Here is a 24,105-nt window from a genome sequence, read left to right as displayed (position 1 = left end):
GCGTAGCCGTATTTCGTCTGCTGTTAAGTTCTGAGTTCAAATTCCGCCCAGGTCGACTTTGCCTTTCATCTTTTCGGGGTTGATTAAATAAGTACCAGTTATGCACTGGGGTAGATATAATCAACTTAATTCGTTTGTTTGTCCTTGTTTTTCCCCTCTATGTTTAGCCCCTTGTGGGTAATAAAGAAACATAACTATGTAGGATTTATACTCAAAATAAGAGTATGTGTGTGTACATGCACATATTTTACATATTTGTGAATTGTCTTTAAATGATTTCTACAAGTAGATGCAAGCATACACACAAACATTTCTCACTCCTCACCCCATCAAAAAAGGTCAACAACATTACTGGTGTACTAGCAAGAAAGAAAAATTACACCCACAGATTTAGTTGACAGCCAAATTAAATTGAATTTTCAACCAATTAATTATTAGTATGCTGCTATAAAAACAGGTGCAACTAATAATCACTGGATGAAATGATAGAACAATCTTAATTATAAACAGAAAGCAGTGACACAAACAAACAGTTTCATAGTAACACAACAGATGGTTCTTGCCATCAGCAGCCTTATTATCACAGCTCTTTCAGTAAATGCTGCTACAAAATAAAACAACTTCCTGCAGTCCTTGAAGTGCAGACCATTCTTCATATAATCATCAAAACAGACTGTTCTACATAATGAATGTGATTTTATTACTTCCCAATTTGCTTTTCACTAAAAAGAAAAATAATTGTTGAACTGTTGTCATATCATCCACATATGTACACATACATATACGTGCACATGCACACACTTCATAAGTAGTTCTCATTGAATACCTTATTCATTTCAGTCCCAGAACATTTTCCCTTCCTTCAAAGAAGCATTCTAGCTACCAAAATTTAAATCTTTTGCATCAATAAATTCATCAGAACTTCTCAGTAAAGCTAACTTGTTAGTTAGAATCATGTAGAGCAAACTTGTGACAGCATTTGATCAACAAATGACAAAAAATTGAGCATGGCTACAACCCATTATGCGTGTACTTTTTTTTTCTTGTTTTCTTCCATGTTCCTTTGTAATTCCCTTGTGCAATATTTTAATGTATATTCCAATACTGTGTTTATTATATGCTAAAACAATTTGATGATTTATTGCATATTTTGTTTTGGTGGTTGAATCTATGTATTCAAAGACTCCATCTAAGAATATCTGAAGAAGGAATATTATTCCGAAATATATCAGAGTATGGATGACTAAATTACAACAGGTATATAGCTTATTGTCTATATTATAGTGCATTGTTGTACCATCAAAAACTTTTTATTCTTTATATATATATCATCATCATCATCATCATCGTTTAACGTCCGTTTTCCGCGCTAGCACGGGTTGGACAGTTCGACCGGGGTCTGGGAAGCCAGGGGCTGCACCAGGCTCCAGCTGGATGGCCTTCCTAACGCCAACCACTCCGCGAGTGTAGTGGGTGCTTTTTACGTGCCACCTGCACAGGTGCCAGGGGAGTTCGGCATCAGCCACGATCGGTTGGTGCTTTTAACGTGCCACCGGCACGAATATATATATATCTATAAATAAGGATAATATCGATATTTAAATATCGATATTATAAAGTGGCCAGCATGGGAAAATAACAGTCAAAACCCTGATTCTAAAAACCACGTTAAATGTTCATATCGTACCATGATACACATACAGAGAGAGAGAAAGAAAGTAATAAGCAGCAAAGAAAGCATAAATTGTATTTCAAGCTTTAAAACACACAGGTTTCAGAACAACCATTGTTACTACGCAGATGTCATAATGCTGTCAAATCCACTTCGTTAGTGTTCAAGGTGAAAAACACAAAGCTTGGTGAGATGCTTACAAACAACATTCAACATTATTTGTAAGGCAAAATGGAGGGTGACAGAGTGTGAAATAATAGGCTGGTGTTGGTAGATGAGATGTGTATAGAAGGTCGATGTGAAGAGGGCAGTGGAGGTCACACTTCCTTCTTACATATTCAAGCAGAAACATATACACTCATATGTACACAGAGGAGAGAAGGAAACACAGGTAAGCTGAAGGTGCTGTAAGCTCAATGATAACAACAACAACAATAATAGCAATAATAGAAGTTGCAGTATGAAGTTAGCAACATCTATCAGAAAGTAAATGGAGACAATGGGTTTTTCCCACAGGTTATGGTTTCAACAGAATTCTTCCTCTTAGGCAGACGTTGTCCAGAAAATACTAAGTTCATAAAAGTTTCTGTGCCAGCAAGCATCAACAGGTAGCATATGTCAGATAGGGAGTAGCAGGAGGAGTAGCATGTGCAAGAGGGGGGGTAACAGTAGAGTAGTGTTGATGAGAGGGGCAAGCAGCACTGGAGAGAGGGGATGAGTAAGAGGGCATAGAACAAGAGAGAATAGAAAGACAGGAAGGTCAAGAAAAAGAGGAGGTGAAGCAGGTCTTAAATGGCAAAATATGTAGAGGAGTTAACTGTTTCAAACAATAAGAGGGAAGCTATGTGCTGGATTAATGATATTTCATTTAGACTCACTTTACGATTCTATGTGTGCATGTGTATGTGTGTGCATATGCAAATGGGTGTGAAGACTAATGTCAACATTTATATAACATTGCTGAATTTTTTTATTTCAATGGCTTACATACATATGCATGTATACAATCGGATATGTTTGTGTTATAGAAATAGAAAGAGAGACAGACAGACAGACAGAGAGAACAGGATCCAGGAAATCAATCAGTTCATTCATGAATGAAGAGCACAATTATCCACGTGAACTGATATAACTACAGGACTCAGTGAATATCAATGCCTCAAATGCATATTGTGCCTACCCACTGGATCCCAATCATCCTGTGGCTCCTCATAAAACCAGATACATGTTTGCATTGTCAACCAAAAGGTACAGATATGGTTGCCTGGTTAAGAAGCTTGCTTTGCACCCATATGATTTCAGGTTCAGTCCGACAACATGGCATCTTGGGCAAGTGACTTCTACTATAGCCCCAGGCCAAGCACTGCTTTGTGAGTGGATTTAGGAGATTGGAAACTGCATATCATCGTATATATATGGGTGTGTGTTTTTGTGTCTGTATTTGTCTTCCAACCTACCACTTGACAACCAGTGATGCTTTGTTAAGTTAAGTTAATTATTTGGCTCAAAAAGCAAAAAGCAAGGCCATGTAGGGGGACATGGAGTTATGTACAGGGAGGGTGTTCATGCAAAGAGTTCAGGCCATTTCTGGTCAAGAGAGACTTTGAACCGAGCAGTCGTCGGCATCTTCACTATCTTGTTTATCTCCTCTGTAACTTAGAGTTCAGCAAAAGAGAACAATAGAATAAGAACCAGGCTTAAAAAAATAAATGCTAGGGTCAGCTTGTTCAAGTAAACCCTTCAAGACAGTACTCCAGCATGGCTGTAGTAAAATGACTGAATCAAAGAAAAGAAAATAGAAGCCAGTAACTCAGACAGGAAAAAACACAGGAGCTGTCAAAAGGATGGATGCAACTAGAATTCAGTTAATGACTGTGTGGCAAAAGAGCACAAGGACATTTAAAATTACTCAAGAATAAGTACATTGGTAAATGAACATGCTGAAGGACAACTCTGGGAATGAGAGACTTTTTTTTTTAATCAGAAAATGGTAAACAGGGTTTCTTAATCATAGTGGGGCAGTCTATCTGTACTGCTCTGCCACCTTGCGGGTGAGTGCAGGAACATAAAGACAAGGGAAGTATATCTTGAGAGAAAAACAAATTGTGTTGGTCAGTTTTAACCCTTTTGATACCAACCCACGTGAAACTGTTCTTGATTCTATGTTAGAGGCTGTGTTTTAAAATGCTCTAAATTAAAAGCTTTCCATCAAAATTTCATGTTATGCTCTAAGTATCAGATTAATAATGACAACAGTATTGTACCGCATTCTCCTTTATTTTCAAAATATATTGAAACAAAGGCATTATATTTCAACAGAGATATAGCAAAGAAAAGGTTAAAGATGATTTTCAACAGACACAATTTCCTAATGCTTCCCTGTAGCTGGGAGATGGTGTCAGTTGTCATGAATTATCCTTGGCCCTGTTCTTCCTCCTTTAAAGCAAAGACAGTGGCAAACATACATCCCCAACACTGCTATTAATATGGCTTCATTGCACAGGAGTCTTCTGCAATGTAGATCTTGGATCTCAAAGGTAGTCATAGTCATCATGACAATGGTCTGTGTACCATGCTTGTCTGCAATGATGAAATACTGCCATTTCATTAGATTCCTAAATTGTGTAATACACTGTGGATACAGCAGAAGCAGTAGCAGTCATGATTCTTTAATTACACATGTTTTTGCATCATCCGTTGATGCTCTTTAATCCTTTCATTACCATATTTCTGGAGAAATAAATACCACTGCCTTCATTCCAATAAATTTTGGAAAGAACGAAGAATTTTGTGAGACGAATTTGTTGTTATCAAGTCAGTCTTTAGAACATAAATTAACAAGAAATTTTGATAGGTTTTAATTTAGATCACTGTAAAAGAGAAATTTTATATCATAGAACCAGGCAGGTTTGACATAAAACAGGTTAAGAAGTACAGTCACCAAAGGATACATAACTGAAGAAGAAGACAGTCACAATTAAATTCAATGGATAACTTAGGCATACACAGCAGAACCTTTTGTGCTCAGTCACTGTTGCAGTGTACGAGTACAAGGTATAGAATATCAACTGCTAGTCTTAAGCCAAGTTCAAAATAGCCCCCACCATAAATGAGGAAATTCGTTACTACAAGGAGTGGTACAGCTGCAAAACTGAGCAAGTCATTGATTTGGGAAAAAGTTTTCTACAGTGGCTATGTGTGTTATCTAGTCAGAATTATCTGCTTAACACTACAAAAACTTAATATAAGCAACAGATCCATGCATCATCATGGTTTAGAAATGGATTAGTTATAAAACCAAAGACAAACAACAAATCAATGGATCCTCAGGTTTTAGAAATGAAGAGTCATGTCTCACCTTGGATTGGAAGCCAGTCCCTTACAAGCAGCTTTCCCACAGAAGTAACTATACTCTATGTTGCCATTGAGCAAATAACCTAACTACTGCTACTGCCTCTACGTACAGTAATAAAGTATCACCAGTAAGATCCAATATGTCAGGAGTGTCAGATATGTTGCCTACAGATCAGCTCATAGAAAATAATTAGTCAAATCCCATGCCCAATTATGCATCATTTATTTCCAGTACCACATAAAAAGCACTTGCGTTGGTACCATGTAATGAGTAGCCATGCCAGCACCACATAAAAAAATGCACCCATGTAATGCCATGCAGAAAGCACTTGTACTGGCACCACATAAAAAGCACCTGAGTACACTGTAAAGTGTTTATTGTTAAGAAGGGTACCATGCCAAAACAGACAACTGGAGCCTGATGCAGCCCTGTCAAAAGTTCAACCTATGCCAGCATGGAAAACGGATATTAAATGATGATGATAGTGTTATAGCTTGAACATGCTTTCAGAGTTGGAGACCAACAATTCTTGTCGCTAACACCAGTTCCAATTAGTCAATTTACTGAACCTTTTTGTTTTTTTGTTCTTCTTTTGGTCCAATGGAAAAGAAGCTAATGAATCTAAGTTTTGTGGCTGAAACAGTGCAAGCTTTCTATCAAGAACTGGTATTCTCATTAACTATATGCATTTATCTGGACAATTTCTATTTGTTCTCATTCTAAGGAATTTACAGGACTGCATATATACACACATAATGTGGGTGAGCTTTTCCTCACAGGTCTCAGCACACACAGTTTACTAACACCTTATTTCCTTTCTCTATTGTTAGTAAAATTGTTAAAGTAGTCAAATCTTCCTCATGTTATACCCTTGATGCAGCCATAATTTCCATTCATTTATGTCCAATTTACCTAGCTGGTATGGGTTAGATGAATAGAAATTACTGAGCCATTGTTTTTACAGCTAGATGCTCTTCTTATCACTAACCCTCACTTGTTTTTCAATGTAATGTTTACTTATTCACATTGTTTTGAATTAATCATGGATAATCCCACAGCTTTGAGATTTTGATGATGTGACTCTTCATTTATAGAATGACATTGTCGAATAGGTGTGAGAGGTAGGATCTGGCATGTTTGCACATAAAACAGGTAGGATATTTGAGCCAGATCTGGCCAGTTCAACCCTTTAGCAATCAAGATTACACTGTCAAATCTAATACTTATTTATTCACATTGTTTTGAATTAATCATAGATAATCTCGTAGCTTTGAGATTTCAGTGATGTGATTATTTTTAGAATGACAGATGCATTGTACAATAGGTATGAGGTTACTTCTTGCCAGTTTGAACATAAAACAAGTAGAATATTGAATAGAAAGTAGATAGGACACGGCCAGTTTAAATGCTAAAGGGTTAAAAGTTAAGCATCCTTAAAATCAATGACATCTACTTCATGCCATAGTCTATTCTTTCATGCATTTCAGTCATGTGACTGCGGCCATGCTGGAGCGCTGCCGTTAGTCGAGCAAATCGACCCCAGGACTTATTCTTTGTAAGCCTAGTACTTATTCTATTGGCCTCTTTTGCCGAACTGCTAAGTTACGGGGACATAAACACACCAGCATCGGTTGTCAAGCAATGTTGGGGGAAAAACAGAGACACACAAACATACACACACACACACACACACATATATATATATATATATATACACACACACACATATATGACAGGCTTCTTTCAGTTTCCATCTACCAAATCCACTTAGAAAGCTTGGGTCAGCCCAACACTATAGTAGAAGACACTTGTCCAAGGTGCCACACAGTGGGACTGAACCCGGAACCATGTGGTGGGTAAGCAAGCTACTTAACACACAGCTACTCCTGCACCTATTGTTTAAGAAAATAAAGTGGTAGGTGAAAGTAAATGATATCCAGTGGTCAACAGAAACTGATAGTTCCAACATCTCATTCTTTTCAAAAAATATCTCTACCATATTCTTCAGATATTTCTACCTTTTTACTTGCTTCAGTCATTTGACTGCAGCCATGCTGGGGCACTGCCTTGAAGGGTTTTAGTCGAACAAACCAACCCCAGGACTTTGTTTTTTAAAACCTCATACTTATTTTATCAGTCTCTATTGCTGAACCATTAAGTTATGAAGATGTAAACACATCAACACCAGTGATGTCAGAGCAGTGGTGGAGGACAAACAGACACAAAGGCACACACACACCATATATATATATATATATATATATATGAAAAAACAAGTAAAAAATAGAAAATGCTAAAATAATTTTATAGTGAATATTTCAGTACGGTTTCGGTCATTTTGAGACCTTTTCAACTGTAACGATTAAATAATTAAATTTAGAAAAATTAGAAGAAAAGTTTTTTTAAAAGAATATTTCTATAGTAGTGTTCAGATTTAAGTGGCATTCTGCCTTTCTCTGACTCCCTTGTTTGCACTTGTGTGTTCCAGGTAGTTGTGAGTTCTTGGTAGGGTAGTAGAGGGAAGGTTGGTGAGGAAAGGGGGGTGGGAGAATCTGGGAGTGCCCTGATGGTCGTATTTTGAATGGTCAGTGGCGGCTGGCAGTCTCAGTTCAATTCAGGAGAATATTTATATTGACAGGCTTGTTTATAGAATTAGCGTAGGTGTTATACTAAAAAACATTAGTGACAAACTTAAGGGGTAGGGGGTGGAGAAGAAGAAGAAGAAGAAGAAGAAGAAGATGACGATGATGGTGATGATGATTATGACGACGATGATGACGATAATGATGAAGAAGAAGAAGAAGAAGAAGGAGGAGAAGGAGAAGATGGTGGTGATGATGGTGGTGATGATGATGACGTCGATGATGATGATGATAATGATGATGATGATGAAGAAGAAGAGGAAGAAGAAGAAGAAGAAAAAAACAGAGAAGGGAGAATATGAATGGGTGTAAATATAGCTATGAAGGGGCTGATTAGTAATGGATTCTATGGAGTGTAGTATTTGTGTGTGTATATATATTTTTTTCTTTTATTCTAAAGTTGAGGTATATTAATTTTTCTTTACTTATTCGTTGTCTCCAGGTTGTATTGTCCCTAAATTGGTAGAGGGGGAAAATTCTGAAGTTTGGTGTTTTTTTGTTGGCGCAAGTATCTATGTGTTGGCTAAAAGCTATTTTTCTGTTTTGGGGAATTTTTATCTGGGATCTGTGCAGGGCCATTCGTTTACGCAAACCATTTTTTGTTTGGCCTATGTACTGCTCTTGACACCCAGAGCAGGTTAGTGAGTATATTAGGTTCTCCGAAGCACATGTGAAGCTGCTTTTCACTGTAAACCGTTGTCCCTGTTTGAAGGAGAACTCAGAACCCTCGATTAGATAGTCGCATATCCCGCAATTGAGTCTTCCACATTTTTTTACTGTCGGCTTCTGTGTTGAAGAGTGAATTCGGGCTTGTGTAAGGAGACTTTTCATGGATCTAGGCTGTCTTTTGCTTTTTATGATCGTGTGTGTTTGGAGGATTGTGTTCATTCTGGTCTTTTTTTAGGAGGGGTATGTTGTGGAGGATGGTGTCGAAGGCTTCGTTATTGAGAGGGTTGTGTGTGGAGATGTATGGTAAGGCTTTTGGTTGTAAGTTTTTCTTTGATTTGGGATGTCTCAGTTCCTTGATGTTAAGTTGAAGGGCACGTTGAATGCACTTGTCAATAAGTGAAGGTGGATAGTTCCTGGTGATTAGGGTATCTTTTAGTTCTTGTAGTCGTGTGTCTCTGGTGTTTGCGTTAGAGACTATAGTGCATATCCTTTTTGCTAGATTGAAGGGGATATTCATCCTGGTGTGTCTGGGGTGGCATGAATTGAATGGAAGATATTGCTTAGAGTCTGTAGGCTTATAGTATATGTCTGTTTCTATTATATTATTAGCTTCTTAATGAGGATATCGAGGAAGGGGAGTTGTTGTTGGCTATATTCCATCGTGAATTGGATGTTTACGTCCAGTCCGTTTAAAATTTTCTGGAATTCTATGAGTTTTTCTATATTTTTATGCCAAAGGATGAAACAGTCATCTAGATATCTCTTCCAGTTGTTTTCTATGTAGATGGAGAAAGGGCTGCCATATCTTTCTAGAACCTTACGATACAGACTGATCTCTAGGTATCCTATGACTAGGTTGGCAAAGGAGGGGGCCATTCGTGTACCCATCGCAGTCCCCGATTTTTGTCGGCAGAAGTTGTCATTGAAGGCGAAGAAGTTATTTTCCAGGATGAATTTAACCCCTTCTATCACAAATTCTTTTTTGATGCGGTGTGGTAGTTCGTTGGCGTGATTCTCTAGCCAGAATTGGATTGCCTCTAGTCCTAGGTTGTGGGGGATATTGGAGTAGAGGTTGACTACATCGAAGGATACCAGTATGGTGTTTTTGTTTATAGTATTCGGTAGGTGATTGAGCATATCTAAGTCGTCCCTTATATAGCTTTTGACATGTTTGAGGAGTGGTTTTAACAGGGTGTCTAAAAAGTTACTGAGGCGGTGGGTTTCGCATGCAGGACCTGCTATTATGGGTCTCAATTTGAGGTCATTAGGATTAGGGACTTTAATTATTTTGTCTGTAGCTATCTTGCATGCGTTGCTTATTTTTTCACTTTTGTGGATCTTAGGTATACCGTAGAATTGGCTAGTTTTACTTGTGAAATTGGTCATATAATCATATTCTTTGTCGGTGAGCCCTGCTTTGTATGGGTTTAATATGGATTTTAGTTCCCTCATTATTTTTTGTTGACCGTAGTTTTGTGCCTTTTCATAGTATGTTGTGTCTTCCAGCATAGAAAGTACCAAAGTTATGTAAAATGTTGTATCCATTAAGACAACAGCACTCCCTTTATCGGCCTCTTTGATTGTTATTGTTTTATCTAGTTTTAATTTGTTCAACTCAGCCCATTCTTTTTTGCTGAAGTTTGGTTTGTGTTTTTGTTTGTGCAAAAAATTAATATACGACAAACAATTAATATACCTCAACTTTAGAATAAAAGAAAAAAATATATATACACACACAAATACTACACTCCATAGAATCCATTACTAATCAGCCCCTTCATAGCTATATTTACACCCATTCATATTCTCCCTTCTCTGTTTTTTTCTTCTTCTTCTTCTTCCTCTTCTTCTTCATCATCATCATCATTATCATCATCATCGACGTCATCATCATCACCACCATCATCACCACCATCTTCTCCTTCTCCTCCTTCTTCTTCTTCTTCTTCATCATTATCGTCATCATCGTCGTCATAATCATCATCACCATCATCGTCATCTTCTTCTTCTTCTTCTTCTTCTTCTTCTTCTCCACCCCCTACCCCTTAAGTTTGTCACTAATGTTTTTTAGTATAACACCTACGCTAATTCTATAAACAAGCCTGTCAATATAAATATTCTCCTGAATTGAACTGAGACTGCCAGCCGCCACTGACCATTCAAAATACGACCATCAGGGCACTCCCAGATTCTCCCACCCCCCTTTCCTCACCAGCCTTCCCTCTACTACCCTACCAAGAACTCACAACTACCTGGAACACACAAGTGCAAACAAGGGAGTCAGAGAAAGGCAGAATGCCACTTAAATCTGAACACTACTATAGAAATATTCTTTTAAAAAAACTTTTCTTCTAATTTTTCTAAATTTAATTATTTAATCGTTACAGTTGAAAAGGTCTCAAAATGACCGAAACCGGTACTGAAATGTTCACTATAAAATTATTTTAGCATTTTCTATTTTTTACTTGTTTTTTCATATATATCAACTCGTGTGTTCCTTTTCACCCTTATACATACATATATATATATATATATATATATTTATAATCAAAATAAGCCACCTTATTTTAAATTTTATGGATAATACCATACTAAATTCTGGTGCCTCAACTTAAGTACCATATTCATCTGAATCTAAATTTTTACTGAACTTATCTAACACATATATATATATATATGATATGATATGTTAGGAAAATAAAAAAAATAAGAAATAAGTGGAAATTTTACCGGTGAGTGCGTTAAATAATAAGGCACTAAAAGAGAATGACTCTCCCCAGACACAACAGATTATATATATATATATATACATACACACACACACACACACACACACACACACACGATGGGCTTCTTTTAGTTTCCGTTTACCAAATCCACTCACAAGGCTTTGGTCAGCCCAAGGCTACTGTAGAGGACACTTGTCCAAGGTGCCATGCAGTAGGACTGAATTCAGAACCATGAGACTGAGGAGCAAAATTTCTACCATACAACCATTCCTGCATCTATATCTCACACTTTACAAAAAAAAAAAGAAAAAATCTTTAATAAACTCTTCAGTCATGTACTATTTACATAGTTTCCATATTCTTCAGCCATAAATTCTTGACACAACCATATTCTTCAGTTTCATAACTATATTCCATCGACACACTTCATTATACAAGGTATAGGAAAGAAGAGAAATATAGGGGTTAAGGAGAAAGAGGACTTATTAGAATTGATTTTTTGTATCATTGACCTTATTAGTGCTAACAACAGTGTGTCACTAACCTAGTCAGTTCTAAAAATAGCAACTCTCATTCTGCCAATAAAATTGGAGGTGGGAAGAATGTGATTAAATAAAAAGAGAAGAGACAATCCTCATCATAGTATTTCTTTAATTATATTGTGTTTTTGCATTTAAATGTTTCTTTTTATAATTAGAATTTTTCCAAGAATCTCAACACTACATTATTGCCAGCAACATTCGCTCACCACTCTTTAAAAAGAAGTAAGCCCCATTAAAAGTGACAATGCAAAATGGGAGGGGTATGAACAGATACTTTGTTAGATCAAGTCCCAGTACTTGACTGGTACTTTATTCTATCAACCCCAGAAGGATCAAAGAGCTTGGTGAGATTTGAACTCAGAATGTAAAAGGACATCACTGAACAAGATTTTTTTCCCCCCATCAATCAAGCACATCTGTCAATAATTTATTTTTTATCTTTTACTTGTTTGTCAATAGACAACGACCATGCTGGAGCACTACTTTGAAGAATTTTTAGTTGAATGTATTGGCCCCAGTACTTAAATATTGCTAAGCCTGGTACATAGTGTCTATTGGTCTCTTTTGCCAAACTGCTAAATTACAGGGACATAAATGCACCAACACTTATTAGGTGGTAATGATGGTGGGTCAAACACAGACACACACACATACATACAAATATTTTATATCCTGCCACAGGTTTGTATAGATAAATTATGCATTGGAGGTTTAATAAATGTGTTCACACAACGTACTTCGCAAGACTACCAAAATGCTCTCCAGCCTACTACCAACCTATACTCCTTATAAGAGTTCGGCTAGTCCTTCTTCCAATCCCCCAGGGGTGTCAATGACTCTGGCCACATCTCCCCCCTTTGAGATTTACTTCCATTGGAAGTTAATATTATTATTTTTATTTATTTTTACATTGTCGCTTTTATATCGTGACAATTCGTTGCTAGATGTTGCAACATAATTGTTACCCGACTCTTAGGTAATATCCGTTTGCACTCTTGTTTTACGTTGTATTAAGCACTCTTGTTTTTCGCTCAAACGGACTTTGGTGCAATTTTTTAACCCCAAGAAGACATCTCTTCTAGCTGGTTAACACTGCACAGTTGAATCTGATACATTGTGAGCAAGAGAATTGAACCTTAACCACATTTTAGCAATGGAACCTACACACAGTAATTCAAACAACTACCATTTCGGCAACTTACGTGTTTGGTGCAACTTCTGCCGACATGCTACCTTTTCAAGGGACATGATAGGTATTTCACTGGCAGTACTTTGGCTGCCAAGCGTGCAACCTCTACCAGCTTTCACTAATTTCAAATGTCCTGGTGCATGCAACAGGTTGTACTGAGTTACATGTTACCAGCAGCACCCCAAAAAATGACCTGACCAGTGTGACAAAAAACTTTTACTTCATTCAACTTCTTGAAAATTTCTTCTGGACTTAGTCATGGATAATTATATGCCATCAAATGTTCATTTAATCCTGTTGAGAAATCAGCACATATTCGGATTTTATTTTTTTTTTTCTTGACATAAACTGTAGGGGATGCCCATTTTGAGTAATCAATTTTTTCAATAATGCCAAGCTTTCCAAGTCTATCCATGGATTTGGTCTTGACATTTGTTTTTCTTTTTTCTTATCCATTTGAGGGCAACACGCACGTATCTGAGAGCAATTTTTTCTTCAATTTTCTTCATGCCTTAAATTTATAATCCTCTGGCATTCTTCAGTCACTGTGTTTAGAGTTAATTTTTGGTCCTGTTCTAATTTTGATAATATATGGAAACATTTGAACAAATCTGGGATTAATTCATTTAATTTGAATTTTTCACACTCTCTGTTAACTACTCCAGCATAAGTGATGAAATCTTCCTCATTTTTTTTTTAACTAAATTTAAATATTGCCAATGAGTATTGAACAGGGAACTTCTTTCACTGAAAATTCTTGATAACAAATTGACTGTTTCATCGAAACAAATCTCACCTGGTTTCTTTGGCAGAATATAATTACAGTATTTTTCATGTTCAGGAGGGAATAACTTTCTTAAAAGTAGTTGTGACTTCTTCTTGTCATTCCAATTTGTACATTCTTCTTTGAAGATTTCTTTGTATCTTCAAAAATATGAAGAAAAAAAGTAGTACCTTCTGGGTTATAAATAAATTCTCCAATTGAATTTGCTACACTGTCTGACAAGAACAAACCTGAAGTATTTTCAGACTTCTTCAACATAACTTCCAGTAACTGTTGGTATTGTTGTTGTTGTTGCAACTGCATCACGCAAACCAACAAATCATCCATGTTAAATAAGTTTTTCTTTGGTGTCATACCAAAAAAAATTTAAACATCTTACAAAGGCTTCAAATATCTCATTGCTACTTTTAAATCCTGCCACAGGTTGGTACTGATAAATTATGCAGCGAAGGTTTAATAAATGTGTTCACATGAAATACTTCACGAGACTATCAAAACACTCCCCCAACTACTACTGACCTCTACTCTTTATAAGAGTTCGGCAAATCCATTCTTCTAATCCCCCAGGGGTATCAATGACTCTCGCCACAACAATATGTATGATGAGCTTCTTACAGCTTCCATCTACCAAATCCATTCACAACGCTTTGCTCAACCCGGTACTATATTAGAAGACACTGCCCAACATGACCTGTTCATAGTTTATGTACAAAGCTAACAATTTTAAGGGAAGGGTAGTGCAATCAATGACTGATTCCTATATCAGACTGCTACTTTATCATCTTTAGATGGATTAAAAGGCAAAGCTGGCCTTAGAGTCTTTAAACTCAAGAGTGCTTAATACAATGAAAAGCAAGAGTACTAACAAGAGTGCTTAGTACAACAAATATCACATGGCATTTTTCTAATGCTCTAATGATTCAGCCAGCTCACCACCTACTGTCAATAATAACAATAACCATTCTGAACTTAGACACAAGGTGTACAATTTGGTTTGAAAAAAAAACCGATTATATTGTACCCAATATCTGAGGGAACAAATACTGCAAGGCATACTGTCAGATGCTCTAACAATTCAGTGTAGAATCAGAGTCTCTAGCATAAGCACTTTGCACCATATATTTCCATTCCTTTGCATTCTATTTTTAAATCTCAGTATCAGTAATTAACTGAATTGATTCAGTTTACTACAGCTCACTCTTCTTAAATTGCTTGTCTTGTCAATATCAAAAAAAAAAAAAAATTAAAGGAAAGTAAAATGGGGTTAAATTTGTATTCCATCTTATACAATGCACCCTTTTATCATACAAAGATGTATAGCAAACCCTTGTACAAAACAAGGGCGAAATTTTTATTTCCATGTGAGTGGATAGGTGATCAAATCTCAAAAAATATACTGAAGAACTACTAGTTCAATCAACTGTGTCCTCTCTCATACAATTTTGAGGCTTAGTTTCTTCCACCCCGCATAGAACATTATGTAGCAAGATCTGCACCAAGCATAGTCACAAGTGAAGTCATGAGCTATGAGCTTGCTTCAAGGCCAGGCTACAAGGCTCTTCTTTCTCAGTCCTCAATCAGGGCATAACAGATCTGCCTTGCTTCCTATGTCCCACTCTAGTTCCATCTCAGAGAGAGAGAGACACTCACTGGTCGTTTTGTGGGCATGGATAGCACATGACACTAAAGCGTTTTCTGATGTCTCAGTGTGATGGTATCCTGTAGGTTACAAAGCCTGGCTTTTTCCGTGACTTTTTATTGTCTAAAAACCTCTCTAAATATTTGAAATGTGTGAATAATTTTAGTTTTTCAACAATTTATTCATGCCATATTTAGGGATGGAATGTACACACACACACACACACACACACACACACACACATATTTACATCTACATTATGTTTTAATCAGTTTGATCTCAGATGATCAGGTGACTTCCGCAAGAGTCCAAAACTCAAGATGTGTATATAGCTGTTAGCATATTATACATTGTAGTGTAAATAAATATGTTATATTGTATTTTTACAAGGACTGCTTTGGTATACAGATTCATATCCAGCAGTGCTTTAATAGCTATAATCACTACTAGGATGTAATTACTCTTGTCCCAATTTCATACAATTCTAGATAAGATCAGTTGAAAAGCAAATGCAACCCAAGAAATAAAATGGTTTCTAACCAATGTTGTGTCATCACACATCAATGCTGATATTTTAACCATAAAAGTCCTATCCATCTTCAGTCAGGATTACATTCTTTTAAAGTTTTTATCTCTTTATCATGATGGTAGATTAGTTCTCAAACAGTGCATTATGGACTTTAAAATATATATATGTATATATATATATATCTTACATATTAAAACTGAAAATGTCTGTCTGTGTATCGGTATGTCCTCGTTTTGCGCCAAAACAGCTCAACTGATTTTTCTTAAACTTCACATGGACATTGCTTATGTGTCTGGGGAGGTTTTAAGTATAAATTGATTTTGAAAAAATGTTTGGGTAAACGGCAGAGGAACAACATGAGGGCATGGTTGAATGGCGGACGTAATTATTTTTAAGCTTCCAAGGGAAATAACCCATTCCCTCCTTCGTAAATTATTTGGTAAAAATGAAACAATACAAAACTTAGCACTGATTGAGATTGAAAACAAGACTTTAGCTTTAGGTGTTGACGTAATGACTACTTACAGGATTCCCCTCACTGCAAAGCCTACCTCAAATGATCTCCCTTCTGAGATTGTTCGGGAAACATCTTACGACATTACTGAACTATCTGCATATGTACAGATCACTGAGGCACTCCTGCTACCTGACCAGAAGCACACCTATGACACTATTGTTCAGCAAGTCCAGGATCGTAAAGGTGGCGTTTTCTTCCTTAAAGCTCCTGGCGGGACAGGCAAAACATTCGTAACTAGACTCGTTCTTACAAAAGTAAGGCTACAAAAGTGCATCGCAATAGCTGTGGAAACTTCAGGCATAGCTGCTACTCTGTTCCCTGGTGGCAGGACTGCACACTCTACATTTAAGCTTCCCCTTAACCTCGCAAGTTCACCAATGCCTGTTTGCAACATTTCAAAGATGTTGGACAACGGGCAATTGCTCACACAATGCCACCTGATTGTTTGAGATGGATGCACAATGGCTCACAAGGGTGCCCTTGAGGTATTAGATAGAACTTTGCATGACATAAAGGAAAGCCACAAACCAATGGTGGGGGGCACTGTCTTGCTATCTGGGGACTTTAGACAAAACTTGCCAGTGATTCCAAAAAGCACAAGGGTAAATGAAGTAATGACGTGTCTTAAGTCTTCACCTCTATAGAGCCATGTTACTTTAAAGTTAGAATCCAACATGAGAGCGCGCCTTCATGAGGATCCATTGCCAGAAGATTTTGCAAAGGACATTCTCCTTCTTGGCAATGGTGAAGTTCCAGAAGATGGAAATGAAGATGTTGACATAAGTAACATTTGCACAATAGCCAGTACTATCCAGAGTCTTCAGGACCAAGTCTTCCCAGGCCTAGAAGTCCACAACAGAGATCTAGATTGGATTTGCCAAAGAGCCATTTTGGCTCTTAAAAATGTGGCGGTCAGTGCAATCAACAACAGTCTTTTACTGCATTTGCCTGGGGACGTGACAGTCTATAAGTCAGTAGACACCATTCCCAATCAGGATGAGGTAGTTGATTACACCACTGAATTTTTGAATTCCTTGGAGCCTTCAGGTGTACCTTCACATATTCTTACTCTTAAAGTAGGTAGCCCTGTTATGTTGATAAGGAATTTAAATCCACCAAGGTTGTGCAACAGTACACGCCTTGTTATCACAAAATTACTTCCCAATGTCATTGAAGTAACGATTATGACCATCTGTAGTAAAGGTCAAGACGTCTTCATACCACAAATTCCCCTTATGTCTTCGGCTGCTGACTTACCATTCACATTCCGGAGAATGCAGTTTCCGATTAGACTCAGTTACGCCATGTCCATTAATAAGTCCCAGGGGCAGTCGCTGTCTGTCATTGAACTTTCTTAGCCAAATCATGCTTTTCACACTGTCAACTGTACATTGGCTGCTAAAGAGTGGGTTGTAGGAACAGTTTACATGCCTTCATCCCCCAGGGGAAAACTAAAAATGCTGTTTATAAGGAAGTTTTGGAGACTTGCCGTATTGGCGCCATATTTCAGTCCTACGTTATTGCTATTATAACTTTTGTTGCTTTATTTTTTCACTTGATTGTTGTCGTAATATTTACATGTCCGGTTCCCCTAAAGAATTACGTAGGTGGTAGTCATGCCATAAAGTATGAAAAGTGTTTAAGAGAGGGGGGTGTTAATCGCTTTATTAGTTTCAAAGCCTTTTCGAAATAATGTACCCGGGCAACGCCAGGTACACCTGCTAGTGTGTATGTGTGTGTGTGTATATATATAAGGCTTTGGAAAATCCTTAATAATGTTTGATGTTTACACATCTGGAAAACTTTTGTTATATGCAAGTATGATTAATAAATTAAGTTAAGCAATAGTTTTCTATATTCTTTTTTTTTATCTAATTGTAAAACATTTTGTTTTATTGTTTTAAACTTTCTCATACAAAGTGTGTTAGTAAATTCTATACTTGATGTCCAGTGTACCACAAAGTAGAAAAAGAAAATTGTAAACTACTCTGATAGTATATGATTTGAATGAGATTCAGCTGCTAGGAATATCAACCAGGTAGAATTTCTCTCATCATCTTAACCTACATGCTTTTAAGAACTATTTCCTAAGTGTATGCCATATAAGGATATCTAATTCTACTACTGTGCAACACTATTTGTGTGGCAGGTTTTCCACAGCCAGATGCCCTGCATGTCACCAACACCCATCTGTTTCCTAGTGAGGTAGTGTTTTCCATACCTCACTTGGACTAGGTGGAAGTTCCCATCTCTATGTACATGCATAAGTGCTTGTGCCTCCTAAGAGTGGAGAGAAAACTACGCAGTATAAACACTTAATGAATTGTTGGATAAAATTATCTACATTTTTCTGTTGACCATTTGTCTATCATGAACAGAATAATAGATCTATCAATCTATCTGCCTACACACACATATACTTATATATATATATATATAATTATAAAATAAAATACAAAATGGGACAAGAACGCAAAACATCTGGACAAAAAAGGACAACAAAACATCCAGATAGACGATACAAAAAAACAAGGACGGGCCAGTCGAAGCCTTTTATCCTCAGTCAAGAACCGGATCATCCTTACAATATCAGCTGATTATATATATATATATAAAATCAATAATCACTTTGATGTTTATCTTGAAAATGAAACAAACTATTGTTTACAAACATTAAGCAAACACTGAACCAATCATAAGACTATGACATGCCTAAGTGAAGAAGCAGCTTCTTGACAATTCAAAATGGCTATTCTTTCAAAGTCTCGATCATAAATTTTATTCATAAAAACAACAATGTACCTGGAACATAACACTAAATATCCATCCCTCTTCAAACAACAATATCAAGGGTGGGGAGGTTATTATTATTGTAATTTCTTTTTTAGGTATCACTATAAAATAAAAACCAAGTGATTTCTATTCAACTGGCACTCTGTTGGTTATGAAAAAGAGTATTCCAGCTGATCAGATCAAAAGAACAGCTTGCACATGAAATTAACATGAAAGTGGCTGAGCACTCCACAGACGCACGTAACCTACAAGTAGTTCTCATGGAGATTCAGCAGGACACAAAATGTGACAAGGCTGGCCTTTTCAATTACAAGTACAAGTTATTTTTTCCAGTTGAATGGACTGGAGCAACATGAAATGAAGTGTCTTGCTCAAGGACACAACGTGTCGCCAGGAATTGAACTCACAACCTTACAATCTTGAGCTGAATACCCTAACCACTAAGCCACACACTTGCACTAAGTTATTACTAGAAATAGGCAGTCAAAGGGTTCAGGGCTGTAGCCATAAAGGAAAAAAACCACAGAAAAATATCCCATTTTTTTAATGACCTTTTTGGAGGAGGAAATACCCAGCTATCTGTCAAGTTTATAACTTGGTAGGAGAAAGCGAGAAAATTATCCCCAGACCCTAATGTTTGCAAAAGACACCCAAAGACCAGACAGTGGTGTCAAACAATGAAATGGATTAAGTCCACCATCCACATGGTATATTCAAAGCAAAAAAAAAGAGCTGCTTCAACAGGACTGATGACTAATCTGAGTGAAAGGAGTCACTGGAAGAGCGAGATTGAGGAAAACATAGCTAAAAAGTGATGAGGTTCACTCCTTCAGTGCTAGACTTCACAAAAGAGATGATGAAGGGTCACAAACAGTGGTGAAGTGCTGTGCTGGAACAGACCCATCCAACCCACACCAGTATAGAAAAACAAATGGACAATGATGATTTTCACTGACACAATGGTCTTGAGACTAAGATGTCGGAGAAATAACACTCACCCACCACCTACACTAATAACACGACACACAACCATAACATGGTTCAAACAGCATCTTAAAACACTGGTCTTTCTCTTCTGAGTCAAATAATACTTAACTCTGATCAACTGCTGGCCCTATATAAAGCTCAAGAAAAATTAATGTACTGCTTGTTTCCACATTAGGAATAATGCTAGTGCTACTGCTACACACACACACACTAGACTGCATCCAAAGGGCCTACTGACTGATTGGTAAAAAGACACAACCAACAACTCACTATACCAGTGGCCCACAGATGCACTGTCCCTTCTTTCTATCTACTTTATTACACTGCCACAACAGCTTTTACCCTACTGAACTGATTAGTTGTATACCAACTCTAATCAGACACCTTTTTCCAAATACAATCATCTCTCCTCTTACCTCTAATGTGACTTATCCATTACACCATTAGTTCTCAACTGGGGTCCATATGGCTCTTGGGGATCCACATAAGATTCCAGTGTTAAAATTTATCAGCAAACTAACTAGTTATACTTCTACAATACACAAAATGTTTTGACAACTTTTTTATATACAATTCCTAATAATATCTATATATATAAAACTCTAGTTGTGTGAGTGTCTGTCCCCTTCGATTTAGATTCCTAACTCCTCCCACATTTTGCGGTGCAGTTTAACCAAATTCGGGTATCTTATAGTCGTGATCCATATCGAGCCCGTCTGGCTATTAGCGCGCGTCAACGATGAGTATACGATTTAAAAAATAATTTAACATCATTTTTTATTCCATTTTAATGCATAATTTTTCGTGTGTCGATGGCGGCGGAGTTGGCGTCCACGCTCACAGCTGCACCTGTTTGCTTCTCCCCCTTCCCTCCCTCGTGAAGCTGTGGGGAACGGAGTGTAAAGAAATCAACGTCGTAATGCGTTGTCAAGGAGACCAGTGTTCTTTTAGAACAACGACTTCATGGCTTGAAGACACCAAAACAGAAATGGCTAAGAAAGCCCGAATTGGCATCTATAAAGGAAGTAACTCTCTAAAAATGCTTATATAGTTATTTCCCTTACAAACCCGAGCAACGCCAGGCGATACTGCTAGTTTAATTATAAAAATATAATGGGATGCTTTTAAACATCAAATGGCTATGAGGGTCCAGTAGAGTAAAATAGGAACCAAAGAGGTCCGCAGGCAAAAATTGGTTGAAAATCTCTGCTTTAGACTCTGCATTAATCACAACACCTAACTCTGCTTGTTCTGGTTTATCTGAACAAAATACTGATGGTTGGTAAGTAAGGTTTCTCAGCAAATGCTCACCACCAAACTTCTATAGATGGGCCCAAACTCCCAAGCAACACACCAAGAGGATGCTGTATCAGAGAGTCCATACCTGTTCTCATATATACCCTTTCTCCCACACGAGGTTACAACTTACTTTCTGCTGGACAACATGTAGAGATTGATCAAGCAATTAGTGAAAAAACCTTCAAGCCTTGATTTGACCTTTAACCCTCCTAACTTTTCTTTAATTGCTATATTCAGACTATGCCTAAGAGAAATTGAACTTGTTTGTTCGTTTGTTTAACCCTTTCGTTACTGTATTTATTTTGAGATGCTCTGTGTTTCTTTCAATTAATTTTGATTATAACAAAGAATTTAGTAAAATAACTTAGTTATCATTAAGCTAGTGTTAGGAACATAAATTGTGACTAAGGTTTGGTGGATGATTTTAATTCAGAAATTTTGTACTAAAGAGCCAGAGCCGGTTTCAGCCGGGTTGGTAACGAAAGGGTTAAACCTTCAGCAACGAGATCATTGTCTAATATGTTTATTTATTCACATTCTTTTAAATTAATCATACATAATTAATTAATCAAGCATTATCACTGAGATTTCAATGATGTGACTTTATTTTTAAAATGGTGCTGAAGGTTTAGGCATGAGAAACCAGACAGACTGGTTTGAACACAAAATAGATAAAATATTTGGGCCAGATATATCAGGTTTAAATGCTAGAGTTGAAGTCTGTTTTTCCATACCTTGTTCTGTTGTTATATACTGACTTTTGTGTTTTGTTTTTCATTTCACTGCCTTTTCTGTGGGCTTCCCTAGTTGTAAAATTTCATATAAACTTTGTGTGAATGCAGTATTTAATTCTTGTTACCATATTTCTGCTGAAATATACTGCTGTTACTTCAAATAGTTTTGGAAATAAAGAAGAACTTAGCAAAATAATTTTGTCATTATTAAGGTGGTGTTTGGAATGGAAATATACATGAAATTTTGATAGACAGATTCAATTTAGATCACTTTAAAATAGATTAGCATGATACAACCACATGTGGTCTCAGGCAGGTTGGTACCAAAAGGATTAAAGGAAAAAATGTACAGTTTTTTTTTAATCTTCTAGTCAGGACAGAAGGCAGTGCAGTGCCCATGACCTTTCACAGAGCCACCAAGACTGATGGCAAGGAAAGAAGGAAGAAAGTATTCCCCAAACTGGAGACCTGAATGCTTGCAACAAAGTGGATCCTACTAAAGGCACCCAAAGTGCCAAATTATAGTGTTAAAGTGGGTGACAGATTAAGTCTACCATCCAAGTAGGCCACAGCAGGATTTGTACTCTGAATGTAAAATCCCCTAATATAAGTTATCTGTGCAATGTCCTTACAGTTCTGTCACTCCACTGTGTTGGATTGATACTTTACTAATCAACTCTGTTACAAAACGATGGAAGTTGTCCTCATTTGGAGTTGAACACAGAACAAATGCTGCAATGAATTCTGCCAGTTCACCACCTTGGAGAGGGGAAAATGAAACAAAAACTGGAAGACACGAACGCCAGTCAGGCAATGCTGGCATCTGCCATGTTCGGATGGTGCTTTTTACGTGTCATCAGTACAGGTATATTAAAAATAAAAATTAGGTTGAAACTTACCAGAGTAGTAATAAAACAATGATGAACTAGTTTTAATGGGATATTCCTAATGCAAATACATGGTGTTCTACAGATTCCACACCATCTTGATTCCCTCAGCCTGTGGAAAATAGAAAAAGAAGAGACATTTTAGATCACTGACAGTACATTTATAATTCTTTCTAATTTTGGCACATAGCCAGCAATTTTTAAGGGTTGTGTAAGTTGAATGTATTGACCTCAGTGTTCAAGTGGTCAACCCAATGGAAGGTAAAGTTGACCGTAGTATTGGGTTGTCTGGAAAGTTTGTGCCGATTTATAGTAGCTTACCTTTCGACTTATTTTAGAACATGGTTGAGTCCATAAAATATGATTTGACTCCACCTCCATTTAGAGCTCAGTTTAAGCTATCTTTTCGTGGAAGAAGGTTTATGTTCCTATAATCTGTGTTAATTCTGTAACCCTTTAAAATGGAAGATAAGAAAGTTCATTTTTGGCATTTGATGCTTTGGGAACCAGACAAAAATTGCTGCAGCTTGGCTGGGATGTGTTACCCCACCCTCCATATTCACCAGATATTGCTCCTTCGGATTTCCACTTATTCAGGTCTCTGCAGAATAGTCTTATTGGTAAAAATTAAAATTCCTTGGATGATGTAAAAAGATACCTTGATGAATTCTTTGCCATGAAACCACCTCAATTCTGGGAAGAGGGTATTTTCAAGTTAAAGGAAAGATGAAGACGCATTGTGCAACAAAATGGTTCATATTTCGCTGATTAAAAATGTAATGGCAAGTATTTATTGACCTTTTTCTTTCCTTTAAAAACCGGCACGGACTTTCCGAACAACCCAATAAAATTTGAACTGAGAGCATAAAGAACCAGAAGAAATGCCATTAAGCAGTTTGTCCAATGTGACAACAATTCTGCTAGCTCGCCACCTTTGGCAGGTTAATAATTAGCAATAATAAAGTTGATGAGGATGACAGTGTAGTGATTATTATGTAGTGGTGGTGGTGGTAGTCACTATATTAATAGTGATGCTGTTGATGTGGAAGTGTTGTTGATCATCATCATCATCATCATCCTTTCATGTCTGTTTTCCATGCTGGCATGGGTCGGACGGTTTGACCAGAGCTCACAAGTA

At 37.0% G+C, this 24,105-nt stretch overlaps 1 protein-coding gene across 5 annotated transcripts in view; it reads right to left on the bottom strand.

Annotated features, from left to right (window-relative positions):
* The window catches only part of LOC115215375, a 215,303-nt gene that overhangs the window by 72,495 nt on the left and 118,703 nt on the right, over positions 1-24,105 (bottom strand). For 4 of the 5 annotated variants that reach the window (XM_036505988.1, XM_036505985.1, XM_029784532.2 and 1 more), the window contains one exon: positions 22,980-23,079. Coding sequence is in view for 2 of the 5 variants with exons in the window: in XM_036505985.1 (XP_036361878.1) it covers positions 22,980-23,079 (100 nt within the window). In the remaining 3 variants the exon portion in view is untranslated. Of the gene's footprint in view, positions 1-22,080; positions 22,100-22,979; positions 23,080-24,105 lie in introns of those variants that run through there. The other variant, XM_029784533.2, reaches the window with a different exon arrangement.

This window comes from Octopus sinensis, linkage group LG9 (assembly GCF_006345805.1).
Source record: "Octopus sinensis linkage group LG9, ASM634580v1, whole genome shotgun sequence".
NCBI classification, from domain to species: Eukaryota; Metazoa; Mollusca; class Cephalopoda; order Octopoda; family Octopodidae; genus Octopus; species Octopus sinensis.
This window is presented reverse-complemented; position numbering and strand designations above follow the sequence as displayed.